The 27,997-nt window shown below is 38.6% G+C and overlaps 1 protein-coding gene across 1 annotated transcript; it reads right to left on the bottom strand.

Annotated features, from left to right (window-relative positions):
- Positions 1 to 69: 69 nt before the first annotated feature.
- Positions 70 to 27,927, bottom strand: mvda (mevalonate (diphospho) decarboxylase a). The gene is made up of 10 exons (XM_051723818.1): positions 27,758 to 27,927; positions 27,532 to 27,602; positions 26,465 to 26,579; positions 25,102 to 25,248; positions 9,797 to 9,996; positions 7,342 to 7,416; positions 2,002 to 2,220; positions 604 to 719; positions 402 to 510; positions 70 to 276 (listed from the first exon to the last, which is right to left on the bottom strand). Exons 1-10 carry the CDS (start codon positions 27,831 to 27,833, stop codon positions 196 to 198), a joined length of 1,209 nt encoding a protein of 402 aa, XP_051579778.1. The 5' UTR covers positions 27,834 to 27,927; the 3' UTR covers positions 70 to 195.
- Between the last annotated feature and the right edge of the window lie 70 nt (positions 27,928 to 27,997).

Genomic DNA, 27,997 nt, shown 5'->3' with positions numbered 1-27,997 from the left:
TATTCTGGAATGAAGACAATATAGACAGAGAGAATTTCTTCAGTGGGTAAAACGACAGAGAAACACTCATTGCACCATTAAATTTTTTTATTTTAATAACAGTAAATAACTTTTTATAGGACACTGAGTATCTTTTGTTATGCAAAATAATCCTTTTCTGTATGGATTTGGTTGGTGTGTAACTGCTGTTTTTTTTCAGGCTGTGTTCTTGGGCATCCCGTCAGCAGCCAACAGATGAAGGTTTGGATCCTCCAGCACACACGGTCCAGGACCAGCCTTAAAAACACACACACACACACACACACACACACACACACACACACACACACACACACACACACACCATCATGCACAGGACACCTTTACTGACACAACATTTCTTTTCGTTTTGAGTCAGTTACCTTAGTGCTGATGATATAGCGGATGCTGTTGGGTTTGGGCTCCATTTTAATATCTCGCTTCAGCTCTTCAGAGAGAGAGGCCGAACACACAGGAAGACCCTTCACAAACCTGCAGAATAAAGTTACAAAGTTCAGATGGTAATGTTCACCATGAGTTTTTAAACAAGCACTTCTCACAGCATGTATGATACTTGTAACTTACTCTCCTCTGTTGGTTTGTGGGGGAAAGAAATGATGGAGCAGCTCAACAAACTCTGGCAGGTGCTCTTGTAAGGTGTATATAACTGCATTAGGACCTGCATCAAAGGTGTAAGCCACCTGAAACAGAGTCAAACATGCTAATATATCAATCCAAGGAAAAGTATGTGGAGATTTAAGAAAGAGACAGTATAAAATAAACACAGACCAAGTATTTTCTGTAGAATCTCTAATTAAACTGCACCCTCTCAAAATCACATATTTCACACAGTACCAGTCCATTCAAGTGAAGCTCAATAAACAGCATTTATGGCATAATGTTTATTACCACAAAAATGGAGTTTACAGAGAGGCACTTACAATGGAAGTGGATGTGGCCAATTTTTGGAGTGTTTAAAGGCAGAAATGTGACACTTATAATTTTTTAAAAAGCACAACTTCTTTTAAAACTTGTATATTATTTGAGCTGTAAATTTGCCTAAATAATCATTTTTACAGCCGTTTTAGGGTTTACAGCATTGCGTTGTCAAATTGTTAGAAAGCAATTTTAACACATTTTTATTTAATTTTTTAAACTGAGTATTACAGATTAATGTTTACAGATTGGCCCCATTCACTTCCTATGTAAATGTCTCACTTTAACACATATTTGTGCTTTTTTTTTTTTTTTAAGAAAATGAGGGACGAGTCAAAATTATTTTTGGGTTAATCAACATTATGCCACAAATGCTGTTGATTGCGCTGAATTTGTATTGAACCTGGAATATTCCTTTTTAAGACTGAGATGTTTTAATAGTGTCTCATTTAAACCTCAATAACAAAAACAATGTCACATTTAATTCATTTTCATGAATCAGTTCAAACTGTCTGTTTCAGTGAACTGGTTCAAAACTCTTGATTTAACAATTTGTTGGCAGCATCATCACTCAAAAATGTTCAAAGTCATTTTCCTTCTGTGGCATTTTTACGTAATAAAATGTTTGCATGTATTGCTTTTCATTACTATGTATCATTGTACTGGTGCATATAAATGAAAACGATCAAATATCATTCTTTCTAGTGTTCATTTAGTGTGGAAAGCATGCCTTCATGATTTCTAAAGACTTGTTTTACTTCTTGCATTAAACATGTTGAATCTACTTGTCCACAGTAGCTGTTTGGTTGAAATGTTGCCATTTCAGAGCAAATGCATAAACAGATATCGATGACATTGATATCACACTAAAATTGTTTTATCTACACCACCCAGCACTAGTTAATATCAGGATTCTTCAGTGTTTTTTCATCATTATTCTTCAGTTAGAGGGGGTTTTGATTTTTTTATTTTTTTTTAACTTTACACTGGTACTTTGATAAGACAAAGTGAAAGAGAAATCAGAGAAAATATTTGAGAATGTCTCACTCGGGTCTCTCTGTAGTGCTGGTTGTAGTGGTGCACGAGGTTAATGATGCTGTGCGAGATGTCATTCAGGTAAAAGATGGGCGGGTAGGTGTCCAGACAGGTGGCATGAAACTGGTTACTGTCTTTCATGGTGAGCTCAGCGAATGCTGCAAAGTCCCGCTGTCGAATAGCCATGATCATCTCTTCCATACGACACGGCACCACAGCGTCTGCCCGGTACTGATAGGGAATAACGTAAATACAAGGGATGTTAAAGAATAATCGATGATCAATTATTCATCGTTACTAATTTTATTGGTTAAGCTAATCAATCATTGATTAATAAATTTTAGCACAAATGCGTTCAGTAATAGAGAAAAAATTGTTTATATGGTTATCCGCCACTAAAGGGCGCACTGTCACGTCCTGTCACCAACACAGAATAAGAAACACAGATGCGCATCCTACACAGCCGGGGTCAATGTAATCATGGAGCGTTTCTCTATAGATGAAGATTACATTTTTGCATAAACCATGATAGTGTGTTATAGTACAAAATGACAACAAGCACTGTTGGTCTGCTGATCTCACTTTATCATCCATACCGATAATCACGTCAGTTCTCTCTGGGAGATCATGAGGTACATTCACCTGAAATCTCACCATAACTAGTGTAGAGTTGTGTTATTAACTGCATTCACACTGCGTTATTATTTGTTCAGAAATATCCAACGATCTACAATATGAAGATTTAATGAACTCTAGTTTGTAACTTCTATACAAGTAATTAACAATTCACAAATTCATACTAAAGACAGCCTGAATGTATTAAAAAAATACACTGAAGTGAAAATATATCAAGAGGAAAAAAACAATACTCACATTTCTTATATGTATTTAAATTTTTTAAACAGTATGCTACATGCACATACAGTGGGTAATCAACCAGAGTAAGTTTTCTACCGCCGCGATCAACGCGTGAATGAGTCATTAGCAGCTCTAAACTGCTAAGGGGTGCTATAACCACAGAATTTCAACAGGCCAGAGCTGAACGCCTCAAAGCTTTTTATCCTAACATCATGACCATTCAGTTGGAGGTGGTAAGGGCAAGTTAAGCTTGTTTTGCCAACTGCTATTAAAGAGAAGTATAGAAGAGGAAGAACAACAACAACAAACTTAAAAACACCACAGCATTTATTTTCTAGCTAAATGTTGCAATGGAGACACATGATAAAGATTTTACTGCAGCATTCAGCATTCACGAGGATGCCGATGCACCATAGAGTTATTTGTTTGCATTTATTCATTCACATTTCATTAAAGAGAATTATCACTTGTGAGTATTTTTATACATATGCACAAACATTATAAGCGAGCATAATTAGGCAGCATATTCAAAATATCCAAAAACTGTCAAGACTCTTAACTGTGCTTTCTTTTAATGTGCCGACAGGCTAGCCCATATTTGATATTTTTAAACAGGATTATCAAATGTGAATAAATTAATTTATATGTATACCATTGTGTCATATTGTGTTGTATTCTCCTGGCAATAAAAACTAAATAAATAGTGAACAGTATCATTATTTATTTATATATATACATACATATATATGTATGTATATATATAAATAAATAATGATACTGTTCACTATTTATTTATTTATTATTTAATAGTGTATCTATTTACACTATTTATTTATTTATAAGACATATATATATATATATATATATATTTAAAAGACTCGCAATTGTCCATTACATGAATTAGGGTGGAATTTAGTACTGTGACCATGTTACTTGTATAATATTTGTCTCAATAAATGCGTTTGAGTTTTATGCTACATGTAATAACCAGAAATGCTATGTAGTTTAAACTGAGGGTTATGAGCTTTATTCATTATCTGTCTTTGTATTTTATTAGTATTTGCTATTAACCAATGTTGCCCCAAAGTTTGATAACATTGATTATTTTTCAGAGTGACTATTTGCATTCAGATGTAACCCCAATAGTCTATTGGCAACATGGAAATACACAACAAAGTGCACTGAGAGTGTCGCTCCAATGGGGTGGAGCGTAACGTCGGTGTACCTGTGTCTGTACGATCAGGGTTCAGGTTCTGCATTTGGCATATTATTTTTCCCATTCTGTTTCTTGACTACAGTCTTAATATTTTCTTTAATACTACTTATAAGACATAAAAATGAATAAAGGTAGTTTTACTATAGAAATACTGTCGTAACCATGTTTTTGTTTTTTGGCGGAAATGTTATTGCAATTAACAATGGTGCTACTACAGCAATATGGTGTTAAAATAGTAACCATTTTTTTTCCCCTCCCCTTTTCTCCCCAATTTGGAATGCCCAATTCCCAATGCACTTTAAGTCCTCGTGGTGGCGTAATGACTCGCCACAATCCGGGTGGCAGAGGACAAAATCTCAGTTGCGGACTATCAATCTGCGCATCTTATCACGTGGCTTGTTGAACGTTACCGCGGAGACGTAGCGCGTGTGGAGACCCACGCTATTCTCCACGGCATCCACGCACACCCCACCGAAATCCACGCATCACCCCACCGAAAGTGAGAACCACACATTTCAAACTTCGGTGTAGACCCCACCAAAAGCGAGAACCACACATTATAGCAACCACGCGGAGGTTACCCCATGTGACTCTACCCTCCCTAGCAACCGGGCCAATTTGGTTGCTTAGGAGACCTGGCTAGAGTCACTCAGCAGCGCTGGATTCGAACTCGCGACCCCAGGGGTGGTAGTCAGCGTCAATATTCGCTGAGCTACCCAGGCCCCAGTACATACTATGGTTATTTTATCTGTAGAGAACATCAGGACAGATCCATGTTTCAAATCGGTTTAGTGCATTATATAGGACTTTAAAACCCTTTTTAAGCACATTGAGACAATTTTCTAGAAACATTTTTGTAATACAGAAGTTTTAAACACTCAGAGCTTCAACAATTCACACCTTAACTCAACAGGGTGGGGAGGGATTTAAATATTTTGAGCTGAAAAAGGTGCAGTGGGGAAGCACATGTTGCAAGAACATGATTGATTATTTTAGCAACATACATTGAAAAACTATATTTACATTAATTACAAACAAACTCAGTAGGGCTTTATTAATTCTGGCAGTTTGTTGTTCATTAAATTACTGATTGATTTTATATCATATAATATTTGGGAGCAGCGTTTCGATGAGAAAAAGACGTTCAGATTTCATACAATGTCATAATCTGACAAGACCATCATATTGTGAACGTGAAGCACAAGTTAACATGGACACGTTGCTGGATAATTTGCAACATTTCACACCTAATAAAGAAATATCATTTGAAAATAAATATGCTCGCAACTGTAATCGCAGCCTAGTACAAACTGATAATGCTGTGTGAAGTTGTGTTGAACATTTTGTTTTTGAACCAGATCGAATCTCCTGCCGCTGTACGTTTTTTTTTTGTCTTGCATCCTTTGCCGTTCTAATTAATTATACCACTTCAGCCGTATAAGGATGCCAACATTATGCAGTAAGTTTATTCTGAACTCAGCCCCAGTTAAACCAGAACACCAGAGAATGATGTAGAGGGAACCCCCACTATGACCGTGCGGCGGCAGGCATGATTAAAAGAAAACAAACACACCAACAACTTTAGAACATTTGGAAATGAAGTGGAGCAAGGAAAACAAATCTTGCTTAGACGTCGTGTTATTTACAAGCATCGCAGAGCTCATTGTCTCGGTTCGCTTGGCTGCAGTGTGCGCAATACAATGTGACAAAAAGCAATAATGTTCCACACTATTGTGAACTACACTCACGCTATTATACTGTATAATGCAATTAAGTTAATAAACTTTATCATGTAATTATCAATACTGCCACCCTATGCGACTGTATTGCCAATGATTTTACCTTTAAAACACAATTGTGGCAATAAATCTAAGTTAAATACCATGTTTAAATTATATATAGTATAACAAGAACAAATGACCAACAATGATCTTACAGGACAGTGTCAGTAGCAGCCACAGCGCAAAATGGCCTTTTGTGAATCTGCTGAATGTAGTTTACTTTTTACATGTATCCAAACAGACAATAAAATAAGAAAGATGGCAGGTTCTGGTAGTATCCTGGAGTTCATACGTGAGTGCACAGCCCCTGAGCTATCAGTCCACTTGTGTTTATCAAAGAACTTGAGCTTTTTACTACTCCAAATGAACTGCAGTAACTTTAAAGGAATATAATTTAAAAACGACAAAATAAGTACATTATATATATATAATATATATATATATATATATATATATATATATATATATATATATATATATATATTTCATTATGCTTATGAGCAGGGTTTCAATTGAACCACATTAAGTCTATCACTGCAGACTAGCCAGATCAATTATAACATAGGTTAACCCTGTTAATTAAATGCATTGTTGTTGTTTTTTTCATTAGGGTTTACAAATTAAATTATGAATGTTCACAATGTATTTTCGTTTTTATTTTCAGGAAGATAATTAAATAGCTAATATCCATGAAACAACAATTTTCCTTTATAGAAAAAGGCTGACATTTTAGCATCTTTTCTGTATATCATGAGCTAACTAAGCTATAACTTTAATGCTGCCATTAATTTTGCATTGTTAGATCGCCTTCTACACATCAAAATGCAAAAATAAAATACAAATAATAATATTAACAATGTTAATCATAATAACTTGCTTTCTTCACAATAAACGGTGGTGCCAAGTGTCACTTTGCGCCTCCTGGCGGTAATTTTGCGAACGTGTCTCTCATGTGAGAATTTCAAGTTTAACTGCTGCATTAATCACCGCGTTAGTAAAAGTCAGTCTGGTTGGATTCCCACTGTACTTCAGAGGCCATTTTGTGTTTTCACGTTTCCTTCTACAGTAAGGAGTTTTTCTCCGATGCAGTGTTGATGTTTTCAAGTTTGCATTTGAACAGTTGGTCAGTCAAAAATTAACCTTTGTATGAATACATATTCTTCTTCATTTTACATCCACTTTTCATTGTTTTCTATTTTTTAAATCCTAAAACATTGTTTATTTCCATGTTTAAATTAGATTTTGAGTCCCAGATTTATAATATGAACATCACTGTAAATTATTATTATCAGATATTAAATAACCAAGTGACACTGCAATGAGTCCTACTTATTTTGGAGTAACAAAAAGTAAGTGATAGCTCGATCTAGGTTGGGGAATTTTGCGTGAGCATCTTTTCTGCACACATACTGTGGGCAAAAACACTTGTACACAATGATTAGGAATGAGAGCCAGTGTGTGTTTTCTTCACTTGATCATAATACTGATAACATGCACCTTGAGAAGTGGACTTGTCTCCACACTTGTGCGCATTCCAGACGTGCTGCCAACAGACTTCTGCTCAGCACTCACCTGCGAACAAACATCTACACATCACATACACAAAAACACTGACACATGAGTGAAACCTTCAACATTTAACCAGTCTTAACCTGCACTTTAAAGAGATTTCTGTCTTCACTTATTCACCCTTATGTTATTCCAAACCTGTGTGACTGGCCATAGCTTTTGTAAATCTGATCATAGATTAGATATAATGCTGGTAAAAGATATCATTCTTATTTGACAAGGAATCAGTTCTCTTGCCTCTAAATATGAAAATTTTGCAGTGAAGTGTGTTTTATATAAACTGCAGCAGTGCTCAATGCATCATATCATGAAAAAGACAAACAATCGATCAATGTATGAATCAAACTCACTTAGAATGGTGACAATTTCTGTTTTCCACACATCTTTTTTTTTTTTTTTTTTAAATATATCCATGTATGTGGTTACAGACAAATTATAATGAACATTAACTCCGTGTGGCCTGCACTCGACTCCAGTATCTCACAGGAGACAGATGACGTAAGATTCAATGTGTCCACTACTATTGGTAGTGGCTGCACAATTTTTCCAGGTCTCTTGACACGCCCACATCCTGCGCCAACAGTCGCTGTCACTCGCGTCACCAGCTCTCGTTGAAAATGAATGTTTTCCTGTCACTTTGTGGCTGCTATTCACTGACAATGTGAACAGGACTTCAGTCACCATTCACTTTCATTACATCTTTTTCCCATATATTGAAAGTGAATGGTGACTGCAGCTGTCAGTCCATAACATTCTGCCTTACAGAGACCAAATGAGGGTCCAAAATATAGGGAAGCATGACATACTGTATACTATATGACCGATATACTATTGGGAGATTACCCGGGAAAATCAATATACTGTATTATATATTTTTTTTCAGATAATTTGTCATGATTAACTGCTTGCAGCCAAGAATCTCTGACTGTATGCTGCTTCACACAGCGTGTCTGACAGTAAAAGCCAGGCTAGTATTGCAAGCCAAGCTCATGTCGCTCTGTGAGGATTATTTCAACATCTCTGCATCTTGTTACACTGTTAAGTTGTTTTGGGGCTGCTTTTAATCAGGATCATCTGCTGAAAGTAACAACATTCTATTTCCCATATTGTTTATTTATCATTAAGCAATAAAAGAAAATGCAATATGGATATATGTAACTTTGGGGTAACCATTTTCGCTTGTTACTTCATGAAACTTAATCAAAATCTTGAAAATAGCACATTGTTACTTGCAGCACAGTATCATGATTAAAACAAGCCCAAACATAACCAAAGATGGTGCATAGATCTTGAAATAATCCTCACAGAGCAACATGAGATGGCTAAAAACACTAGTTTGCTAGCGAAACTAATGTGCTTGGTGAATTTTACAAGTTTACACTTTTCTAATGTTATTACACATGAATTTGTGATCTGTATGATATTTTTTACCTACGAGCACTGAGCACTTTATTAGGAACACCCGTACCCCTACTTATCTAATCAGCCAATCATGTGGCAGCAGTGCAATGCATAAAATCATGCAGATACGGGTCAGGTGCTTCAGTTAATGTTCACATCAACCATCAGAATGGGGAAAAAATTTGATCTCAGTGATCATAGATGTTTTGTTTTATCACCATGCAGTAACACAGTGATTGATGTGTGTTTTCATGAAATCAGAGACCCTCCCCTTGAAATCCCAACACAAGTGCTCAAGTGTCTTGACTGACCACATATGATTGGATCACTCGAGATGCATCTTAACACCAGGTGTAAACATGGTCTGAGAGTGTTCTTATAGAAGAAACATGAGGTTTACATGTGAAATGTATGTGATTTCTGGGCCACTAGTGTCACTGTAGCTTTTTTGAGCTGCCTGAATGGGTGTGACATAACATTGTCCGACCAATGGCATACAGGGGAGTGTTTGAAAACGTTCATGATTTTTGCTATTCTGTTTGATGCCATTGTGGTGTAGAAATTACACGTCACCTTTAATGTAGGTATTTGACTTGTGACCTTCTTCTAAAATAATTGTTACATGAAAAATGCATTTGGAGAGACAGCGTCTGCCAAATGCACACATGTCCGAGTAAATATCCTCCTTTATTCTCTTCAATCTGCCAGCTTCTGTCTATGATGAAAATGTTGAATTCAGCATATTTCACATAAAGAAGATATTGGGGTGAATCTCACAAAATCTGTCAAGAACATGTATAGCCTATTTCACTCCAAAAATAAGAGAAAGAAATAAGAAATGTCCTTAATTGTCATAAAAAATATCACTGCAAAAAATTTAAAGTTCTTGAAATCAGGATTCATTCTTTTTATTTATTTATTTTAAATTTGGAGTGAACTCTGCCCTGGACACATTGTAATTGTGAAACACACACACACTCACCACTAGTATGAGCACTCTGATCTGCGGCCAGTGTGATTCAGATTCCACCTGTTCAGCGACACTGTCTTCACCATCTGACCGTTCACCCATCTTCCACTGAACAAATCCACCATACAGACTCCTGCATGCGCTGCCAGATCCCTGCCGCGCCACCACAGACAGATTGCTGTCTACACCGAACAACTGCGACAGCGTGTACACTACAAACACACACATTAGCACCAGTGGATCATTCCTCATATGAAGAATGTTTTTAAAGAACTCATATCAGTTAGTCTTCTTCTTACTACAATACCACAGTGAAGTGAACCTGGGGGTGAATGCCATTTCACTACTGTCGTTTGAACAGATTTTCGCAAATTCAAACACACTGACAATTTATAGTTTTATATGGTAATCATTAAATAGGAAAAACATATGCCCTCAATATGGTCTTTGATAATATCCATTTAAATAACAACATATCCTAAATGACTTTATCATCCAGGAAGTGGCATCATTTTTGGTGGGAAAAAGCAGCACAAAAATCAGTATGTATTAGCAATGGATTTGATTGGCTGGCTATTAGATGTCTCCCTCTAAAACATCCCTTTGCTTCATAAACAAAAATCGGTATAATATTTTCATATAATAAGACTTGCCAATAAATAATCAAGTCATTTTTATTTGTATAGCGCTTTTCATAACACATATTTTCAATGCAGCTTTACAGAAAATCATGCATTAACAAAAAAATGAAACTGTAATATCTATAGTCTTAGAGTGGATCATTGCGTAGTTTGATTAAATATGACTGTGAATTGTGTAAAAATTAAATAATTGTATTTAGAACCCCTATGAGCAAGCTGAAGTTGACTGTGCCAAGGAACACAAAACTCCATAAGATGTTGGTTAATGGACAAAAAAACCTTGGGAGAAACCAGGCTCACTGTGGGGGCCAGTTCCCCTCTGGCTAACCAGCATTAATTTAATGCCAATATTATTTATTTATGTGCAGTGCAGGTCATGGTTTAAGATTAGTAAACTAAGTAAATATTAAGGTCCAGTGTTTAAAAAAAAAAAAAAAAAAAAAAAAAGATTTTTTTATGAACTAAGATTGATGACTAATGTCAAGTTCACATAGATGCATTGTCCTTTGTTAGTTGGCTGATGAAAGCTTTTGTTGGCAATTAAATGATAGTCTATGTATTCCATTTCAAGAGTGTAGTCCATCAATAGACAAAGGTGATGCAGGCAGAGATCAACGAGGTGCATCGCAGTTCAACCGGCAGGTCATTTCGGTGAGATTCGGTGGGGTCCATCCTAAATCCAAGACAGAGGTTGACCGATAGTGGATTTTACCGATAACTAAGTTGGGCGGTATCTGCCGATAACCGATTAATCAACAGATAGTTTTTAAAATTGATACTGAATGAAAAAAATAACACAAATTAAAATGGTGATGAACTTTATTACAAAAATAAACAGTTCTGACTGAACCATGAAAATGTATTGTACTTTACATAAATATTAATATATATGAACTAATATTCAAATTTTAAAGTCATCTGATTTTTAAATTGACGTTGTTTCCTTTGCCACAAGAGGGCGCAATAAGTACCTAAACCATTCAGCACAGTTATATAATTGCATATAACATTCCTATCCTGGCTGTTTAAAAAAACAGCATTTCATTTTTAACTAATGTGCATAAAATAAGTTTTAGTCAGTCCATATTCTCAAATGTTAACTAAAAAGTAAAATGAGGGGGGAAAATGCTTCAATAGACAGTTCACATGGTGTTACACTTGCACTGATTCCTACTACTCCAGACTAAAGCTTCATAATAACAGCGAAATACCACATTGTTTTTTATTCAGTTTAGTTGTATGTAGAGTAGCAATATCACAGATAGCAGTGGTATTCGGCTGAACTCTGTGGTGAGGCGGCTCAGACTATAAGCCCAGGCCAGGGGCTGTTCAAACAGACAGAACACAACAGACTGGAATCAATTGCAAGAATCTCGAAAGACACATTTCCAAGTTGAACATCTTTCCTGACAAAGCATTTAAAACAACTCATTGCTTAATCTGAGAAACGCTTAAGAGAGCAAGACGCAACGGCCAAGTACCTCCACGAACTGTAAAGGGCTGTTCACACCAAACGCTTTTGCAACCATCCATGTGTTTTTCTATGTAAACGCATGCTAGACGAACATTGTTCGTCTTTGTTTCCCTTTGTTTTTGTTTATTCATTGTCTCATGGAGGAGCGCTGTTTTTTAGATGTGCCTAATTAAAAAGAACTTTAAAAGCATATTGAGACACCTGCTTTCTGTTAAATTGTATTTGTTGCACTGTGTCTAGCCTTTTTAATCGCAAGAATGTGATCGATCACAGTGAGGATAAATATTTTTTTATTGAAATCAGATGCATTTCTGATTTGTTAATATGTTTCTCTCAGCTGCATGAAGATATTAATTTGCTTTCTCACATCACTAGCTTTAAATATGCAACTCAGCTGGCTAACGAATGCATAAACGTGACCAGCTGGATATAAACTAATGCAAATAGATGGTAATAGATGGTAACAATCGTGCCATTTAAACATTTAGGTAGGACTTGCGTGTATTTTTGTCACATTGTTCTAACTGCTTGAGATTAGCTTTAATGTTAGCGTGAAGACATGGAAACAAATAGAATACTATTAGCGTAGATGTCATTCAATTTTATGCAGAGTTATAGATCATGATAGATGTTTCTGGTTCCGGCAGAGCTAACTAAAGCAGCCTAATTGTGAGTTGATGGATAAATTAGGTGTATGCCTGGCTAAATAGATGAGTCTTTAGTCTAGACTTAAACTGAATGAGTGTGTCTGCGTCCTGAACAGTGTTAGGGAGACTATTCCATAGTTTAGGAGACAAATAGGAAAAGGATCTACCTCCTTTTGTGGATTTTGATATTCTAGGAACTATTAACAAGCCAGAATTTTGTGATCGTAATGAACGTGATGGAATATAGCGTGTCAGAAGGTCACTTACAGTTGTGCTCAAAAGTTTGCATACCCTTGGAGAATTGGTAATATATGTACCATTTTTGAAGAAAACGTGAGCAGGCAAAACACATTTATTTTATTTCTTATGGGATTCATATTCAACTGTAGGTTATAACAGAATGGCACAATCATAAAACAAAACATGGCAACAATGAAAAAAATGAAATGACCCGTTCAAAAGTCTGCATACCCTTAGTTCTTAGTACTGTGTATTGCCCCCTTTAGCATTAATGACAGCATGCAGTCTTTTGTAATAGTTGTCTACGAGGCCCCAAATTCTTGCAGGTAGTATAGCTGCCCATTCGTCTTGGCAAAATGCCTCCAGGTCATGCAAAGTCTTTGGTCGTCTTGCATGAACCGCACGTTTGAGATCTCCCCAGAGTGGCTTGATGATATTAAGGTCAGGAGACTGTGATAGCCACTCCAGAACCTTCATCTTTTTCTGCTGTAACCACTGGAGGGTCAACTTGGCCTTGTGCTTAGGGTCATTGTCGTGCTGGAAATTCCAAGAGCATCCCATGTGCAGCTTTCATGCAGAAGAATGCAAATTGTCTGGCAGTATTTTCTGATAACATGCTGCATTCATCTTGCCATCAATTTTCACAAGATTCCTCGTGCCTTTAGAGCTCACACACCCCCAAAACATCAGTGAGCCACCACCATGCTTCACAGTGGGGATGGTATTCTTTTAACTACAGGCCTTGTTGACCCTTCTCCAAACATAGCGCTTATGGTTGTGACCATAAAGCTCTATTTTGGTCTCATCACTCCAAATTACAGTGTGCCAGAAGCTGTGCTCCTTGATACAACCACACCGTCTTTTTCAAGAGCAGCCTGTATTTCTCCTGAGGTTACCTGTGGGTTTTTCCTTTGTATCCCGAACAATTCTTCTGGCAGTTGTGGCTTGAATCTTTCTTGGTTTACCTGACCTTGGCTTGGTATCAAGAGATCCCTGAATTTTCCACTTCTTAATAAGTGATTGAACAGTACTGACTGGCATTTTTAAGGATTTGGATATCTTTTTATATCCTTTTCCATCTATATAAAGTTCCATTACCTTGTTACGCAGGTCTTTTGACAATTCTTCTCTGCTCCCCATGGCTCAGTATCTAGCCTGCTCAGTGCATCCATGTGAGAGCTAACAAATGTATTGACTAATTATACACAGACACTAATTGCAATTTAAAAAGCCACAGGTGTGGGAACTTAACCTTTAATTGCCATTTAAACCTGTGTGTGTCACCTTGTATGTCTTTAACAAGGCCAAACTTTCAAGGGTATGTAAACTTTTGATCAGGGCCATTTGGGTGATTTCTGTTATCATTATTATTTAAAAAAGAGCCAAACAACTATGTGATAATAAATGGCTTCATATGATCACTATCCTTAAATAAAAGACATATATTCAAAATCAATGCCAAAATTTAACAATTTCTGTCAGGGTATGCAAACTTTTGAGCACAACTGTAAGTACTGTGGAGCTAGACCATTCAAAGCTTTGTATGTAGTTAACAGAATTTTAAAATTACATTTTACGAAATTTAACAGGTAACCATTGTAACGACAAAAAAAAAATGGGGCTAATATGATCATATTTCTTGATTCTAGTCAGCGCTCTGACAGCTGCATTTTTAACCAATTGAAGTTTATTTATTGAACTTGCTGGACATCCTCCCAGTAATGCATTACAATAATCTAGTCTTGAGGTCATGAAAGCATGAATTAGTTTTTTCAGCATCAGCAAAAGACAGCATGTGTCATAACTTAGCGATATTTCTGAGGTGGAAGAATGCTGTTCTACAAACATTGGAAATTTGATTTTCAAAAGGACAGATTGGTATCAAATATAACACCCAAGTTCTTCGCTGTAGAAGACGATGTAACTACATCCATCGAGAGTCAAATTATATTTTAGCGGCTAATTTTGAGAGGTTTTTGTCCAATAATTAGTACCTCTGTTTTGTCAGAATTGAGTAGAAGGAAATTCCTGGCCATCCAATCTTTGATTTCATTGATACACTCTGTTAATTTGGAGAATTGTGAATTTTCTTTGGGTTGAGAAGAAATATAAAGTTGGGTATCTTGGGTATCATTGGCATAACAGTGGAGACTTATTCCATGATTCCTGATAATATCTCCCAGGGGAAGCATTTATAAGGAGAAAAGCAGAGGCCCTAAATCTGATCCCTGTGGAATACTTTTGTTTGATTTGACAATTCTTCATTTACACATACATGAAAACCATGCTTATGCAAGTCCACTAAGGCCAGCATAATTCTTCAGCCTATTCAAGAGAATGTCATGATCTATCGTGTCAAAGGCTAAGATCTAAAAGCACTAGAAGAGAAATGCAGCTGTGAACAGATAATAAGAGCAAGTCATTTGTAACTCTGATAATTGCAGTCTCTGTACTGTGATGGGGCCTAAATCCTGACTGAAATTGTTCATATATACAATTTCTCTGTAAAAATTAACATAGTTGGGAGGACACTACATTTTCTAGTATTTTCGAACTAAATGGTAGATTTAAAATCGGTCTGTAATTAGCCAATTCTCCAGGATCAAGCTGTGGCTTCTTAATAAGCAGTTTGATAACTTTTAAAATTTCTTGGGACACGTCCTAAGGATAGCGAGGAGTTAATACTATTAAGAAGAGGTCCTGAGATTACAGGGAATACCTCTTTTAAGAGCTTAGTTGTATTGGATCTAACATACATGTTGTGGCTTATGATTTTTTTGATACACTTTGTTAGATCTTCATGACCTATGACAGCACGGAAGTTGCTTGTGAGGAAAATTATGAGACACTGTTTTCAGAGGTGCTGTGACAGTTGATTGCATAGTTCCAATATTATTTCTGATTATTTACATTTTATCAGTAAAGAAATTCATGAAGTCATTACTATTGTGCTGCAACAGAATATCTGGTTCAGTCGATGCTTTATTCCTAAAAAATTTAGCCACAGTACTGAATAAACATGTAGGACTGTTGTGGTTATTTTCTATGAGTTTGCTAAAATATGCTGACCTGGTAGCTTTTAGTGCCTGTCTGTAGCTACAGACACTATCCTTCCATGCACCGCGAAATACCTCTAATTTTGTATTCTTCCACTTGTGCTCCATTTTCTGAGCTGCTCTATTGAGAGCACGAGTGTGATCATTGTACCATGGTGTGGGGCTTTTTCTTGAATTTTCTTTAGTCGAAGGGGGGGCGACACTATCAAGAGCTCTAGAGAAGACTGTATTTATAATTTCTGTTATTATATCAAGTTCTTCTAGACTTTTTGGCTTACTAAGTATGTGAGACAATTCTGAAAGGTTATTAATGAAGCTATCTTTAGTGGTCGAAAGAATAGTTCTACCTGAACGATAGTGTGGTGTAGATTGAGTGACATTAGCTGATCACAGCAAACTCGGGTAATGATCCGAGAGGTCATCGCTCTGCGGTAGAATTTCTATAGTATCAACATCAACTCCATATGATAGAATTAAATCTAGCATATGATTATTGCGAGTTGGTCCAGTTACATTTTGTCTGACTCCAAGAGAGTTGAGAAAATAGATAAATGCTAATCCCAATGCGTCATTTCCATTATCTATGTGAAAGGTTGAAGTCACCAACAATTAAAACTCTATCTACATTAACTACTAGATCTGATCAAATTCACCAAGGAAATCGGCCCGGGTGATCTATATACTGTAGCAAGGGCAAAAGATGACAGAGATTTTTTTATTTATATATGACGGTGACGGTGTCACATTAAGCATTATTAGTTCATTAGACTTAAACTTATATCCTGTCCTCTGAGTAACACCAAAAACTTTAATGTAAATTGTAGCAACATCTCCTCCTAGACCCTTCAGACGATGCTCATGTTTATAACAATAAACTGAGGAAGTAGATTCATTTAAACTAATTTATTCATCCGGTTTAAGCCAGGTTTCAGTCAAACAGAGCACATCCAGTCTATGATATGTAATAATTTCATTTACAATTAGTGTTTTGGAAGAAAGAGATCTAACTCAATTCGGACGGTGAACTGAAAGTAATCCGCCATGAATTGATGAATGTGTCGGCAATGCTGACGAAAGTCGTTGCAGATTTGGAGGATCATACTGCAATACGTTGATTGATTACTGCGATGGAGACTAAATTCTCCGAGTTGGTTACAAGATTGTTGGACGTCGAAAGACGGATCGATTATCTGGAGTCATCGGAGAGGGAGTTAGCTGCTAATCCGCTAGTGACCAAAGTAGATTTGCAGAGTGTTTGGGAAAAACTGGAAGATCTTGAGAATCGTAGCAGGTGAAACAACGTCCGAATTGTTGGAATTCCTTAGCATGAAGAAGGCTGAGATATGGTGAAGTTCCTAGACGAGCTCCTCCCGAGTCTGCTCGACATAACAGGCCATAAGCTGGAAATCGAGCAAGCTCACAGAGTCCCGGCTCGGGGATCCGTGGAGGGAGACAGGCCCCGATCAATTCTGGCCAAATTTCTGAGATCATCAATAAAGATCTCGTGTTGCGCTAGGCGAGGAGCAAAGGAAAGCTTTCTTGGAAAAACCACAGCACTTTCTTGTTCCCAGACTTTGCGAATTTGACAAGAGAGAAACATGATCAATTCAAGGAATGCAAGAATCTCTTACATCAACGGAAGATCGCTTTTGCTCTGATGTTTCCAGCCAAACTGAGAACAGATACTAAGGATGGCCGCAAAGTATTTACATGCCCACAGCAAGCATTGTCTTACATAAAAACATTGGAGTAAGTAAGCCTTTTGGTGATTTTCATGTTGCTGTCTAGTGGACCTGTCTCATTAAACATACACTCTACTATCTGAGTAAGCTGGGCGCCTTTTTCGTTTCTCTTTGTGCTGGTTCCACCTAGCGGCTGGAGTTTGTTTGTGTAATATAATTTCTTCGGGACAGCTTGTGGATGAACTGCTCGTTTTGGGTGCTTATACCTCCTGTTGGCTGGAGTTGGTTTTGCTGAATATTTCTTGCAGGGCATTGGAGTGAGTTTGACTGCCCAAAGAACTGAATGGCCCATTTTTTTTTTTTTTTTTTTTGCTGGTTCCGCTAGGGGCTGGAGCTTGTTTTGTGGAGGCACACACCTTCGAGACAGTTAAGTGGATGAATCTACATGTTTTTTTTGTGTGTGTGTGTGTGTGTGTGTTTATTCCGTTTATGGGTTGGAGTTTGTTTTATAGACTATATTTTGCTGTGTAATTCTGTCTCACAAAATCTGAACAGAAGCACCGGACTTGGGCAATCTGACAGCAAAGTTGTCGCGAGGGCGTATATGGACTGTCTGAGTTTAAAGAGATGGACGCTGGTTGGCGCTGTCGGTTGGTTAATGCGCACATTTTTCTTTTTTCTGTTTGTTTGGTTCTGGGGGAAGTTCGGGGGTTGATTGTTGCACCAATGTGGAATGTAGTCTTTATAAATTTTATTTTTGACACACAACCGTTTTTTTTTTTTTCATATGTCAAAATGTCAAATGTTAATATGAATGGATTATCTCTCTCCAAGTGGAATGTGAATGGGTTGGAACACCCCATAAAAAGAAGGAAGGTTATTTATTTTCTTAAATGTAAGAGATATGATATAGTGTTTCCCCGCAGGAAGCAGAAAAATATGGTAAGATATGGGGTGGACATGTTTTCTTTAGTACTGGCTCGAGTAAGAGCAGGGGAGTCATTACACTGATAAGTAAACATCTACAATTCAAATGTCTCAAACAGAGTAAAGATAAATTAGGAAGAGTCATTATTGTTTTAACAGAAATTCAGATGCAAAGGTTGATTTTGGCTAATATTAACGCACTTAACGCTGATGATCAGGGTTCTTTTATAGATCTTGAAGGGATGTTGCAAACCGCTGGCACCCCTCATGATATAATATTGGGAGGAGACTTTAATCTTTTGATGGATTCAGTCCTTGATCATAGTGAAGCAAAACTGTGTAAGCCCCCTAGAGCAACACTGACACTTCACAGGATGTGTAAAAATCTTGGTCTTACAGATATTTGGAGACTTTTGAACCCATCTGGTAGGGACTATACATTTTTTTTTCCATCAGTCCATAAGATCTATTCTAGAATAGATTTTTTTTTTTATATCCAAGTCCCTCATTTCATCTGTTGTTGATTGCTCAATTAGAAACATCTTAGTCTCAGATCACAGCCTGGTGAGTTTAGAGGTGTTGCCACATACGGAGAAAAAGAAATCATATAGTTGGCGCCTTAATGTGTCCCTTTTGCAAAATCCTGATTTCCAACAAATGTTAAAGGCTGAAATCAATGTTTATATGGAGACCAACTGGTCCTCAGTATCATCTGTGGGCGTGGCTTGGGAGGCACTTAAGGCGGTTCTTAGGGATTGGATCATACAGTATGCCTCATTCATCAAAAAATCCAAAGCATGAGAACTCGTGGAGTTGGAAGGGAATATTAAAAGTGCAGAGGCAGAGCTGAAGTGCCGAATGTCATCTGATGGCCTCACAGAATTGACCACATTGAAATACAGATATAATACTATTTTGTCACAGGTGGTGGAGTTTTGGCTATTCAGGGCAAGAAAATATTCATATTTTGAGTCGGGGGACAAAGCAGGGAAGAATTTGGCTAGATATATAAAGCAGAGATAATCTTTTTCTACCATTCCCTCAGTGAAATCTGCTGGTGGTGAAATATTTACCTCAGCCATTGATATTAATAATGCTTTTAAAGAATTCTCTCTTGATATTTATAGTTCCACATCTTTGTCCACCGATGAAGATATTAGAAACTTTGTGGGACCATTAGAACTCCCTAAACTGACGACTGAACAAAAAAATTCTCTTGATTCTGAGATAACCTTGGAGGAGCCTGGCGAGGTAATTGAGGCCAGACGGCTTTGCCGCAAAATTTTTTAGATCTTATGCTACAGAACTGGCTCCACTTTTGTTAGAAGTTTATACGGAATCATTAAAGAATGGAAAGCTTCGGGGCCTGGGTAGCTCAGTGATAAAATACGCTGGCTACCACCCCTGGAGTTTGCTAGTTCGAATCCCAGGGTGTGCTGAGTGACTCCAGCCAGGCTTCCTAAGCAACCAAATTGGCCCAGTTGCTAGGGAGGGTAGAGTCACATGGGGAAATCTCTTCGTGGTCACAATAATGTGGTTCGTTCTCGGTGGGGCGCGTGGTGAGTTGAGCGTGGATGCTGCAGTGGATGGCGTGAAGCCTCCACACGCACTATGTCTCCGGGGCTATGCGCTCAACAAGCCACGTTATAAGATGCACGGGTTGCCGGTCTCAGACACGGAGGCAACTGGGATTCGTCCTCCGCCACCCGGATTGAGGCGAATCACTATGCGACTACGAGGACTTAAAAGCACATTGGGAATTGGGCATTCCAAATTAGGGAGAAAATGGGAACTCCCCCCCCCAAAAAAAGGAATTGAAAGCTTCCACCAACCCCGACACAAGCCCAGATCACTCTGATTCTTAAAAAGGACAAAGATCTGGGGGTCTAGGTAGCTCAGTGAGTAAAGACGCTGACTACCACCCCTGGAGTCACGAGTTCGAATCCAGGGTGTGCTGAGTGACTCCAGCCAGGTCTCCTAAGCAACCAAATTGGCCTGGTTGCTAGGGAGGGTAGAGTAACATGGGGTAACCTCCTCGTGGTCGCTATAATGTGGTTCTTGCTCTCGGTGGGGCATGTGCGTGGATGCTGCAGAGAATAGTGTGAAGCCTCCACACGCGCTATGTCTCCGCAGTAACGCGCTCCACAAGCCACGTGATAAGATGTGCAGTTTGATGTCTCGGACAGAGGCAACTGAGATTCGTCCTCCGCCACCCGGATTGAGGCGAGTCACTACACCACCACGAGAACTTAGAGCACATTGGGAATTGGGCATTCCAAATTGGGGAAAAAAAGAAAAAATGTATAAAAATAAATTAAAAGGACAAAGGATCCAAGCGAGTGTAAGAGTTGCCGTCCAATTTCCCTGATCCAGCTAGATGTAAAAATATTGTCAAATTCTGGCTAACCGATTAAGTTATGACATCTCTTATACATATAGATCAGGTGGAGTTTATTCGGGGCCGCAGCTCTTGTAGTGTTTTTATCAATATCATGGGATATCACAGAATTATTAATTCCTTTTCTCAGGATACAAAGTCAATTGGTCTAAATCCGAAGCTTTGGCTCTGACAGCGTACTTGCCCAATAACGGCTTTTCAGCTGGGCGCCTTCCAGTGGCCCAAACAGGGCATTAAGTATTTGGGCATTTTGTTCCCAGCAAATTTGTCTTATTTAGTTAATTTTGACCCCTTAATAAAAAGGTTTGAGTGATGTGGGCAGGTGGGCTTATTACATTTATCTATGATTGGGAAGGTTAATGTTATTAAAATGAATTGTATTCCAAAATTTAACTACCTGCTACAATCTCTCCCTCTCATATTTCAAGCAATTTGATAGCATAGTGAAGTCCTTCATTTGGAATGGTAAGTGTCCTAGATTACATTTTAATAAGTTACATAGGCCGATTGACAAAGGTGGGCTAGGCCTACCCAAGATTTTGTTTTATTATTATGCATTTGGTCTCAGACATTTGGCTCATTGGTCTCTTTCACCTGAGAGAGCCCCTCCCTGGTTTTGTATTGAACAGTTAGTTCTTGCCCCATTTCACCATTGCAAAGCCTATCAAACTAATCAGTGAAGTTACACCCCGCTATCTCGCATTTGCTCTCGGTATGGACAAGTGTCCAGAGTGTTAAATTCAGACATTTATTTAAATGTTGCCTCGAGCATATGGCTGAACCCAAAATTATGTATTAAGAAGTCCCCTTTCTGCTGGTCAGAGTGGATTGTGAGGGAGGTTACTACACTCTGTGACCTATATGAGAGTGGAGTGTTAAGATCTTTTGAAAATTTGGTTCAACATTTTGGGATTTCCAGATCTAAGTTTTATAGGTATTTACAGCTGCACCACCTGCTCTGTACTATTTTTGGGAGTAGCACACACCCCACTAAAGCGGCAGATACTCTGGGAATGGCGATTACTGCTTTTGGAAAAGGTCATGAGGCATCAGTGTATTACTCCCTGTTAATTTAAAGTTTGCGGGACGGAGCTTCAACTTCTCTCAAGAGATTATAGGAGAAAGATTTAAACTTGGTATTGGAGGAGGGAGTGTTGGCTAGGATTCTAAAAAACGTCAAGTCTACATCTAGAGATGCAAGGGTGCGTCTGATGCAATTTAAGATACATCGATTCTATTTGACCCCTCTAGATTGTATAGGCTTGGTCTTAAAGACACACCCACCTGCTGCTGATGCCAATCAGAAGATGGGGACACAACCCATGTATTTTTGGGGGGGGGGGGGGGGTTAAGGTCCAAGAATTTTGGTTGACGTTTTGGACACTCAATTTTCATTTTGCCCCAGACTCTGTATCTTAGGCGATGGGGTGGTCATTAATATTGGGGATAGACATTTAAAAAGTTGGGTCCCAGCCGGAGTTATGATCTGCAGACGGATCATCCTCAGGGGATGGTAGTCGACTGGGGCACCCTCATTTCGGGAGTGGTGCAGGGAGATGGGCGGGGGTGGCGGCATTCAAGGAGGTGATTTATAGAAGGCTGGGAAAATGGGATTTGTTTGACAGGAAGTGGGGTGGATATTTGGCTTTTTTGGAGGGTTCTCGGGGAGGGGCAGTGGAGAGAGATTTGTAGTTTAGATGTGTATGTGCATTCTTGTTTTTTATATATATATATATATATATATATATATATATATATATTTTTTTTTTTTATGTTCTAATTGTTGGTGACCTCTGTAGTGCATGTTTGTGTCAGGTGGGGGGTGGGGGCTTAATGTATATAATTTGAATCCGTATTTTATGTTGTGTTTGTTTGTTTTATAAATGGAATCAATAAAAATTGTTAATAACAAAAAAAGACTATGAGCCAAATTACTAGAGAGGAGTGGTGTTGCTTTGCTGAGCGAGTATGCCGCCAAGACATCACCCAAACACCCTGCTGTGGGGGCTTTTCAGCCGGAACCAAAGTGTGTGTGTTGCTTGCTGTACTACCCGCATCCGAAACAGTTTTTACCAGCTTTACCAGCTTTTACCGTCACTGACCTCCACTAGCGTTTGGATGCGTATCTCTAACTGATTAAACTTTTCCATCAGCCTGACTAATTCCTTACATTTATAACATGAAAATCCCTCACTGCTGATGGAAGAAGCTATATTAAACATGTGGCATGCAATACAGGAAGAAATATCATAAGCGGATGCCATGACCTACCGCAAATGTTTGTTGTTGTTGTTATGGTTGTTCTTGAGTGGCAAGGGTTTGAGATCGATGTGGTTCCTGATCAGCAGATGTTTGAGATTGATGCAATAATCCGTGTAAAATACAGTGGAGAAAATGAATGCACACATTCGAGGCGCGAGATGTAGACGAGCAGAAAAAGAAAGAAAGAAAATGGGTGCACGCGGTAAAATACACGCAGTTAAAACAGTAGAAAACGGAAAAACCCGAAACACGCGGTAAAATGGCAAAGGATAAAATGATGAGCATATAAGAATAAGCAATGCTAAGAGGCTAGCAAGATACAAACATTCGTGCAATGTGCCGGCAGCAACCGGAACAGAAGTCAACCGAAAATGAATTGGTCACACGTTAGGAAAGCAGTCTGAATCGGTTTGCGATTCAATCTGAATGACTCAGGTTAATCAAGTTATAATAATGACTAAAGTTGAAGTCATTCAGTTTTTATGCATTACCTGGCAAATTTTTATACATTTTAATGTATGAAAACATAATCTATATACACAAATGTATACATTGTTGAGCCAAAACATTAATGACCACCTGCCTAATATGCTGTTGGTCCTCCGCGTGCAGCCAAAACAGCACCGACCTGCCGAGGCATGGACTCTACAAGACCCCTGAAGGTGTCCTGTGGTATGTGGCACCAAGATATTAGCAGCAGATCCTTCAAGTCCTGTAAGTTGCGAGGTGGGGCCGCCATGGATCGGACTTGTTGGTATAGCACATCCCATAGATGCTCAATCGGAATGAGATCTGGAAAATTTGGAGGCCAGAGCAACACCTTGAACACTTCATCATGTTGCTCAAACCATTCCCAACAATGTGTGCAGTGTGGCAGGGTGCATAATCCTGCTGAAAGAGGCCACTGCCATCAAGAAATACCATTGCCATGAAGGGGTGTGCTTGGTCTGCAACGATGTTTAGGTAGGTGGCACGTGTCAAATTGATGTCCACATGAATGGCTGGACCCAGAGTTTCCAAGCAGAACATCGCCCAGAGCATCACACTCCCTCCACTGGCTTGTCGTCTTCCCACAGTGTATCCTGGTGCCATCACTTCCCCAGGTAAATGGCGCACACGTACACGGCCGTCCACGTTATGTAAAAGAAAACGGGACTCATTGGACTAGACAATCTTCTTTCACTGCTCCAAGGTCCAATTCCAATGCCCGCATGCCCATTGTAGGCACTTTCGCCGGTGGACAGAGGTCACCATGGGCACTCTGGGGCTGTGTAGCCACAGACCGGTCATCGCAGCAGGGTGTGTTGTGACGCATTCCTCCCGTAACCATCATTAAAATTTTCTGTGACTTGTGCCACAGTAGACCTTCTGTCGGTTTGGACCAGACAGGATAGACTTTGTTGCCCTTGCGCATCGATGAGCTTTGGGCGCCAAACACCCTGATGCTGATTTGTTGTTTGTCCTTCCTCGGACCACTGTCAGTAGGTACTCACTACTGCTGACTGGGAGCACCCCACAAGCCTTGTCGTTTCAAAGATACTCTGACCCAGTCGTTTGGCCCTTGTCAAAGTCTCCTCAGGTCTTTACTCTTGCCCATTTCTACTGCATTCAACATGCTGACTACAAGAACTGATTGTTTGCTTACCATCTAATCTACCCAGACCTTGACACGTGGCCTTGTTAGGAGATGATCAATGTTATTCGCTTCACCTGTGAGTGATCATAATGTTTTGGCTCATCAGTGTATATAATTGTACACTTAACATTAAATATATAAATCCCTAATATTAACAATTATCATCAAATCTATTTTAACAAAATCAAAACTGTGTGAATGCAAAATGGACTGAAACCCTGTAACAGGTAAAGAATGAAGATCAGAGCCCACTTTCAAGATCACAGAGTGTGAATGCAAAGAGAACCGGGTCCTTTCTCACTCTGCCCACTTTTTGTTCCACTTAAAGTGATTCAAGTGTTTCCTGTTGCTCACCCAGACAGGCATATCCAGCTGCAGAGGAGGCGAGGCCCGCAGCCGTGGGGAAGTTATTCACGGAGCAGATGTGTAGCTTGTGGGACACACTGATGACATCAGAAGCTGGATCACCTGTATTACGTCTCTTGCGCGCTAACCTCCGAACTGGGGAGTAAAAATTACATCATGAAGGACAGCTCTTGACATACACTCTAAGGGTACGTTTACACTACAACAATGTACTAAAAACGGAAAAGTATTTACTTTGCGTTTTTGAAAAGTTTTGCATACAGACGACAACGTTGTCAAAACAATCCCCGTTCACACGGATCCGCGAAAATGACTAAAAACGCTGTATTATTCATGCCAGGCCAGTAGTTGGTGATGTCACTTTGTAACGAAACACTACGCGCCTGCGCACATAAGCATTCTTCCACAGAGCGGTGAATACAAACATTGAAGATGGCGAAAGCATCGAGCAATTTTGTCTGGACATTGCTTTATTTCTACAATTACTTTGCTGGAGAAGCGTCAATAAACTAAAAATCTTGAGCAGCACAAACACAGTCCTGTAGTCCGCCATTGTAGTTTTGAATGTCTCGCGCGCATGCCTATAGACTGAACTCTCAAGATTATTCAATACATTCTGCTCATTTTTACCATCACTTTGTCTCCTGCCTTCTTCTGTATTCCCCCTGCTGACTCTTGGGCTGGTAGGAGAGTAAGTTAACATAACAAGCTGTTGATGTTGACTGGTTTTGGATATCAGACAGAACTCTGATATATGGATATCTTCTGACAGAGAGAGAGGTCTTGTGTACACTGGATCTAACATGCATTTTCACTGCCTCATGTTTTCATATTCTAAGCATATCACTGAATACTGTACATGGCATCACATCTCTGTCTACAGGCTATATACATAAGCGGTGGGTGAATGAATTGCAGGGTAAAGGTACAACAAATAAAAGTAAATAAATAACATTTAAAATACAAATACAATTTTCCCATCTGAATCCATACATTAATTTCAAGATTTTCAAATTGCAGGTTCTGCCTGCTGTACAATGTTCACACTCCATACAAAACACTCCAAATGAATAAATTGTTGATTATTGTTATTTGCACAGACACCAGTATTCATATTGATAATTATACATCTCAAATTGATGCCTATCAATCCATCATTCTTTATATAACACGTAATACGCATGCGCATGACAGCATCGTTTTCAAAAACTTGCACTTTGAACCCCGTTTTCAAAAGTTTGCATTTTCAGGCCCCAAAACACCGTTGTCGTGTAAACAAACAACCAAAACGCATAAAAGGTTTTCTGTTTTTAGTTGAAAACATTGTCATGTAAACGGCCCTGTGACTCACTCTCTCGCAGACATGACTGCAGTCTGGGGTGCTTCATGTCCTCTTCTTTACCGTTCAGCCACATCCGATCCTCCTGGAAACTGCTGCTGCCGGCCACTGTTGTGGTCGTTTTGAGCTGAGAAAGCCAGAGTCATCAAACAACATATAATGACTGCTGAATGTGAAATATTAAAGGCATTTTCTCCCAAATTTGACCTCTAACTTTTGTTGTTTGATTCAGTAAAACGATCTTATCATATGAAGGTATTTTTGGAGCAAATCAACTGAGCGCATTTGACAGTGGAATTTGTAGCCACACGTGTACCAGTAAATTTGAAGTCACAGAGAAAAATGTTTTAAGAGTTGCAAACTTGAAGATTTATTTTTTTCTCTCCCACAAACACAACACAACACAACACAACAGTTACACCTTCTCAAATTCTTAATTGTAGGTGCACAAATCCTTTTCTACGAATGACAAGTTAAGAAACTCGTACGCTCATATTTTTGCTACAGTTGCTGCAGTGAACATGGTGCAAAATACATTCACACACCCGCATCAAAAAACGTGAAGTCACGGACAAATTTTGCTCATCCGCAAATCATTATGTGAATTCATCCAATGAGAGTTGCACACTTGTAGAATATTTTCCTCACAAATAATTTTTTGTTCTTGGATATTTTTCTAGCACAAACACAAGTACATAACTACAACAGCTTGAATCTGCTGCTACGAGTCTCAAAAATGTGAGCATATGAGTTTCTTAATTTGTCATTCGTAGAATAGGATTTGTGCATCTGCAATTAAGAATTTGAGAAAGTGTAAATGTTGTGTTGTGTTGTGTTTGTGGGAGAGAAACAATAATCTACAAGTTTGCAACTCTTAACACATTTTTCTCTGTGACTTCAAATTTACTGGTACACATGTGTGGCTAATCTCTACAACTACAAATTCCACTGTCACAGGCGCTCAGTTGATTTGCTCCAAAATACCTTCATATTATCAGGTCCAATTATTCTAGCAATCACACTTTAACCACATATCCTGTGTTCCCACAGTTTTAACGAAAAACACGTCTGTCATTCACCTGGTCCTGATGAAGAGTCACACTCAGGGAGGAATTGACTGGCAGAATAAGATCTTCATCTCGTTTCCCCCCTGATACAAAGAGACAAAAACAAAGAAAATACCACAAACACGGCGCCAGAGCTACAGTAAGCTTCATTTCAAACATTTATAAGCACAGTTGAATGTTTCTATGTAGTTCTTATTTAAATTAGGTATGATTATCTGTACAACTGAAGGACACTTACAGTATTTGATGACAGCGATGTTAACCGGCGCCGTACACGTTACCATGGTAACATTTTGGTGACCGTTTTCTGGCATATTCGACAAACAGCCAATTTAACAAAAGTGAACAACTGCTGTTACTGATACCAACTGCAAACTGACAGCGAGAAATACACACAGCGAAGGAATCACATGCCCGAGTTTCGATTGGTTCATGCCATACACGAGGATCCGTATTTGACCAATCAGAGAGGTCACTG

This window comes from Myxocyprinus asiaticus, chromosome 18, assembly GCF_019703515.2.
Source record: "Myxocyprinus asiaticus isolate MX2 ecotype Aquarium Trade chromosome 18, UBuf_Myxa_2, whole genome shotgun sequence".
In the NCBI taxonomy this organism is placed as follows: domain Eukaryota; kingdom Metazoa; phylum Chordata; class Actinopteri; order Cypriniformes; family Catostomidae; genus Myxocyprinus; species Myxocyprinus asiaticus.
This window is presented reverse-complemented; position numbering and strand designations above follow the sequence as displayed.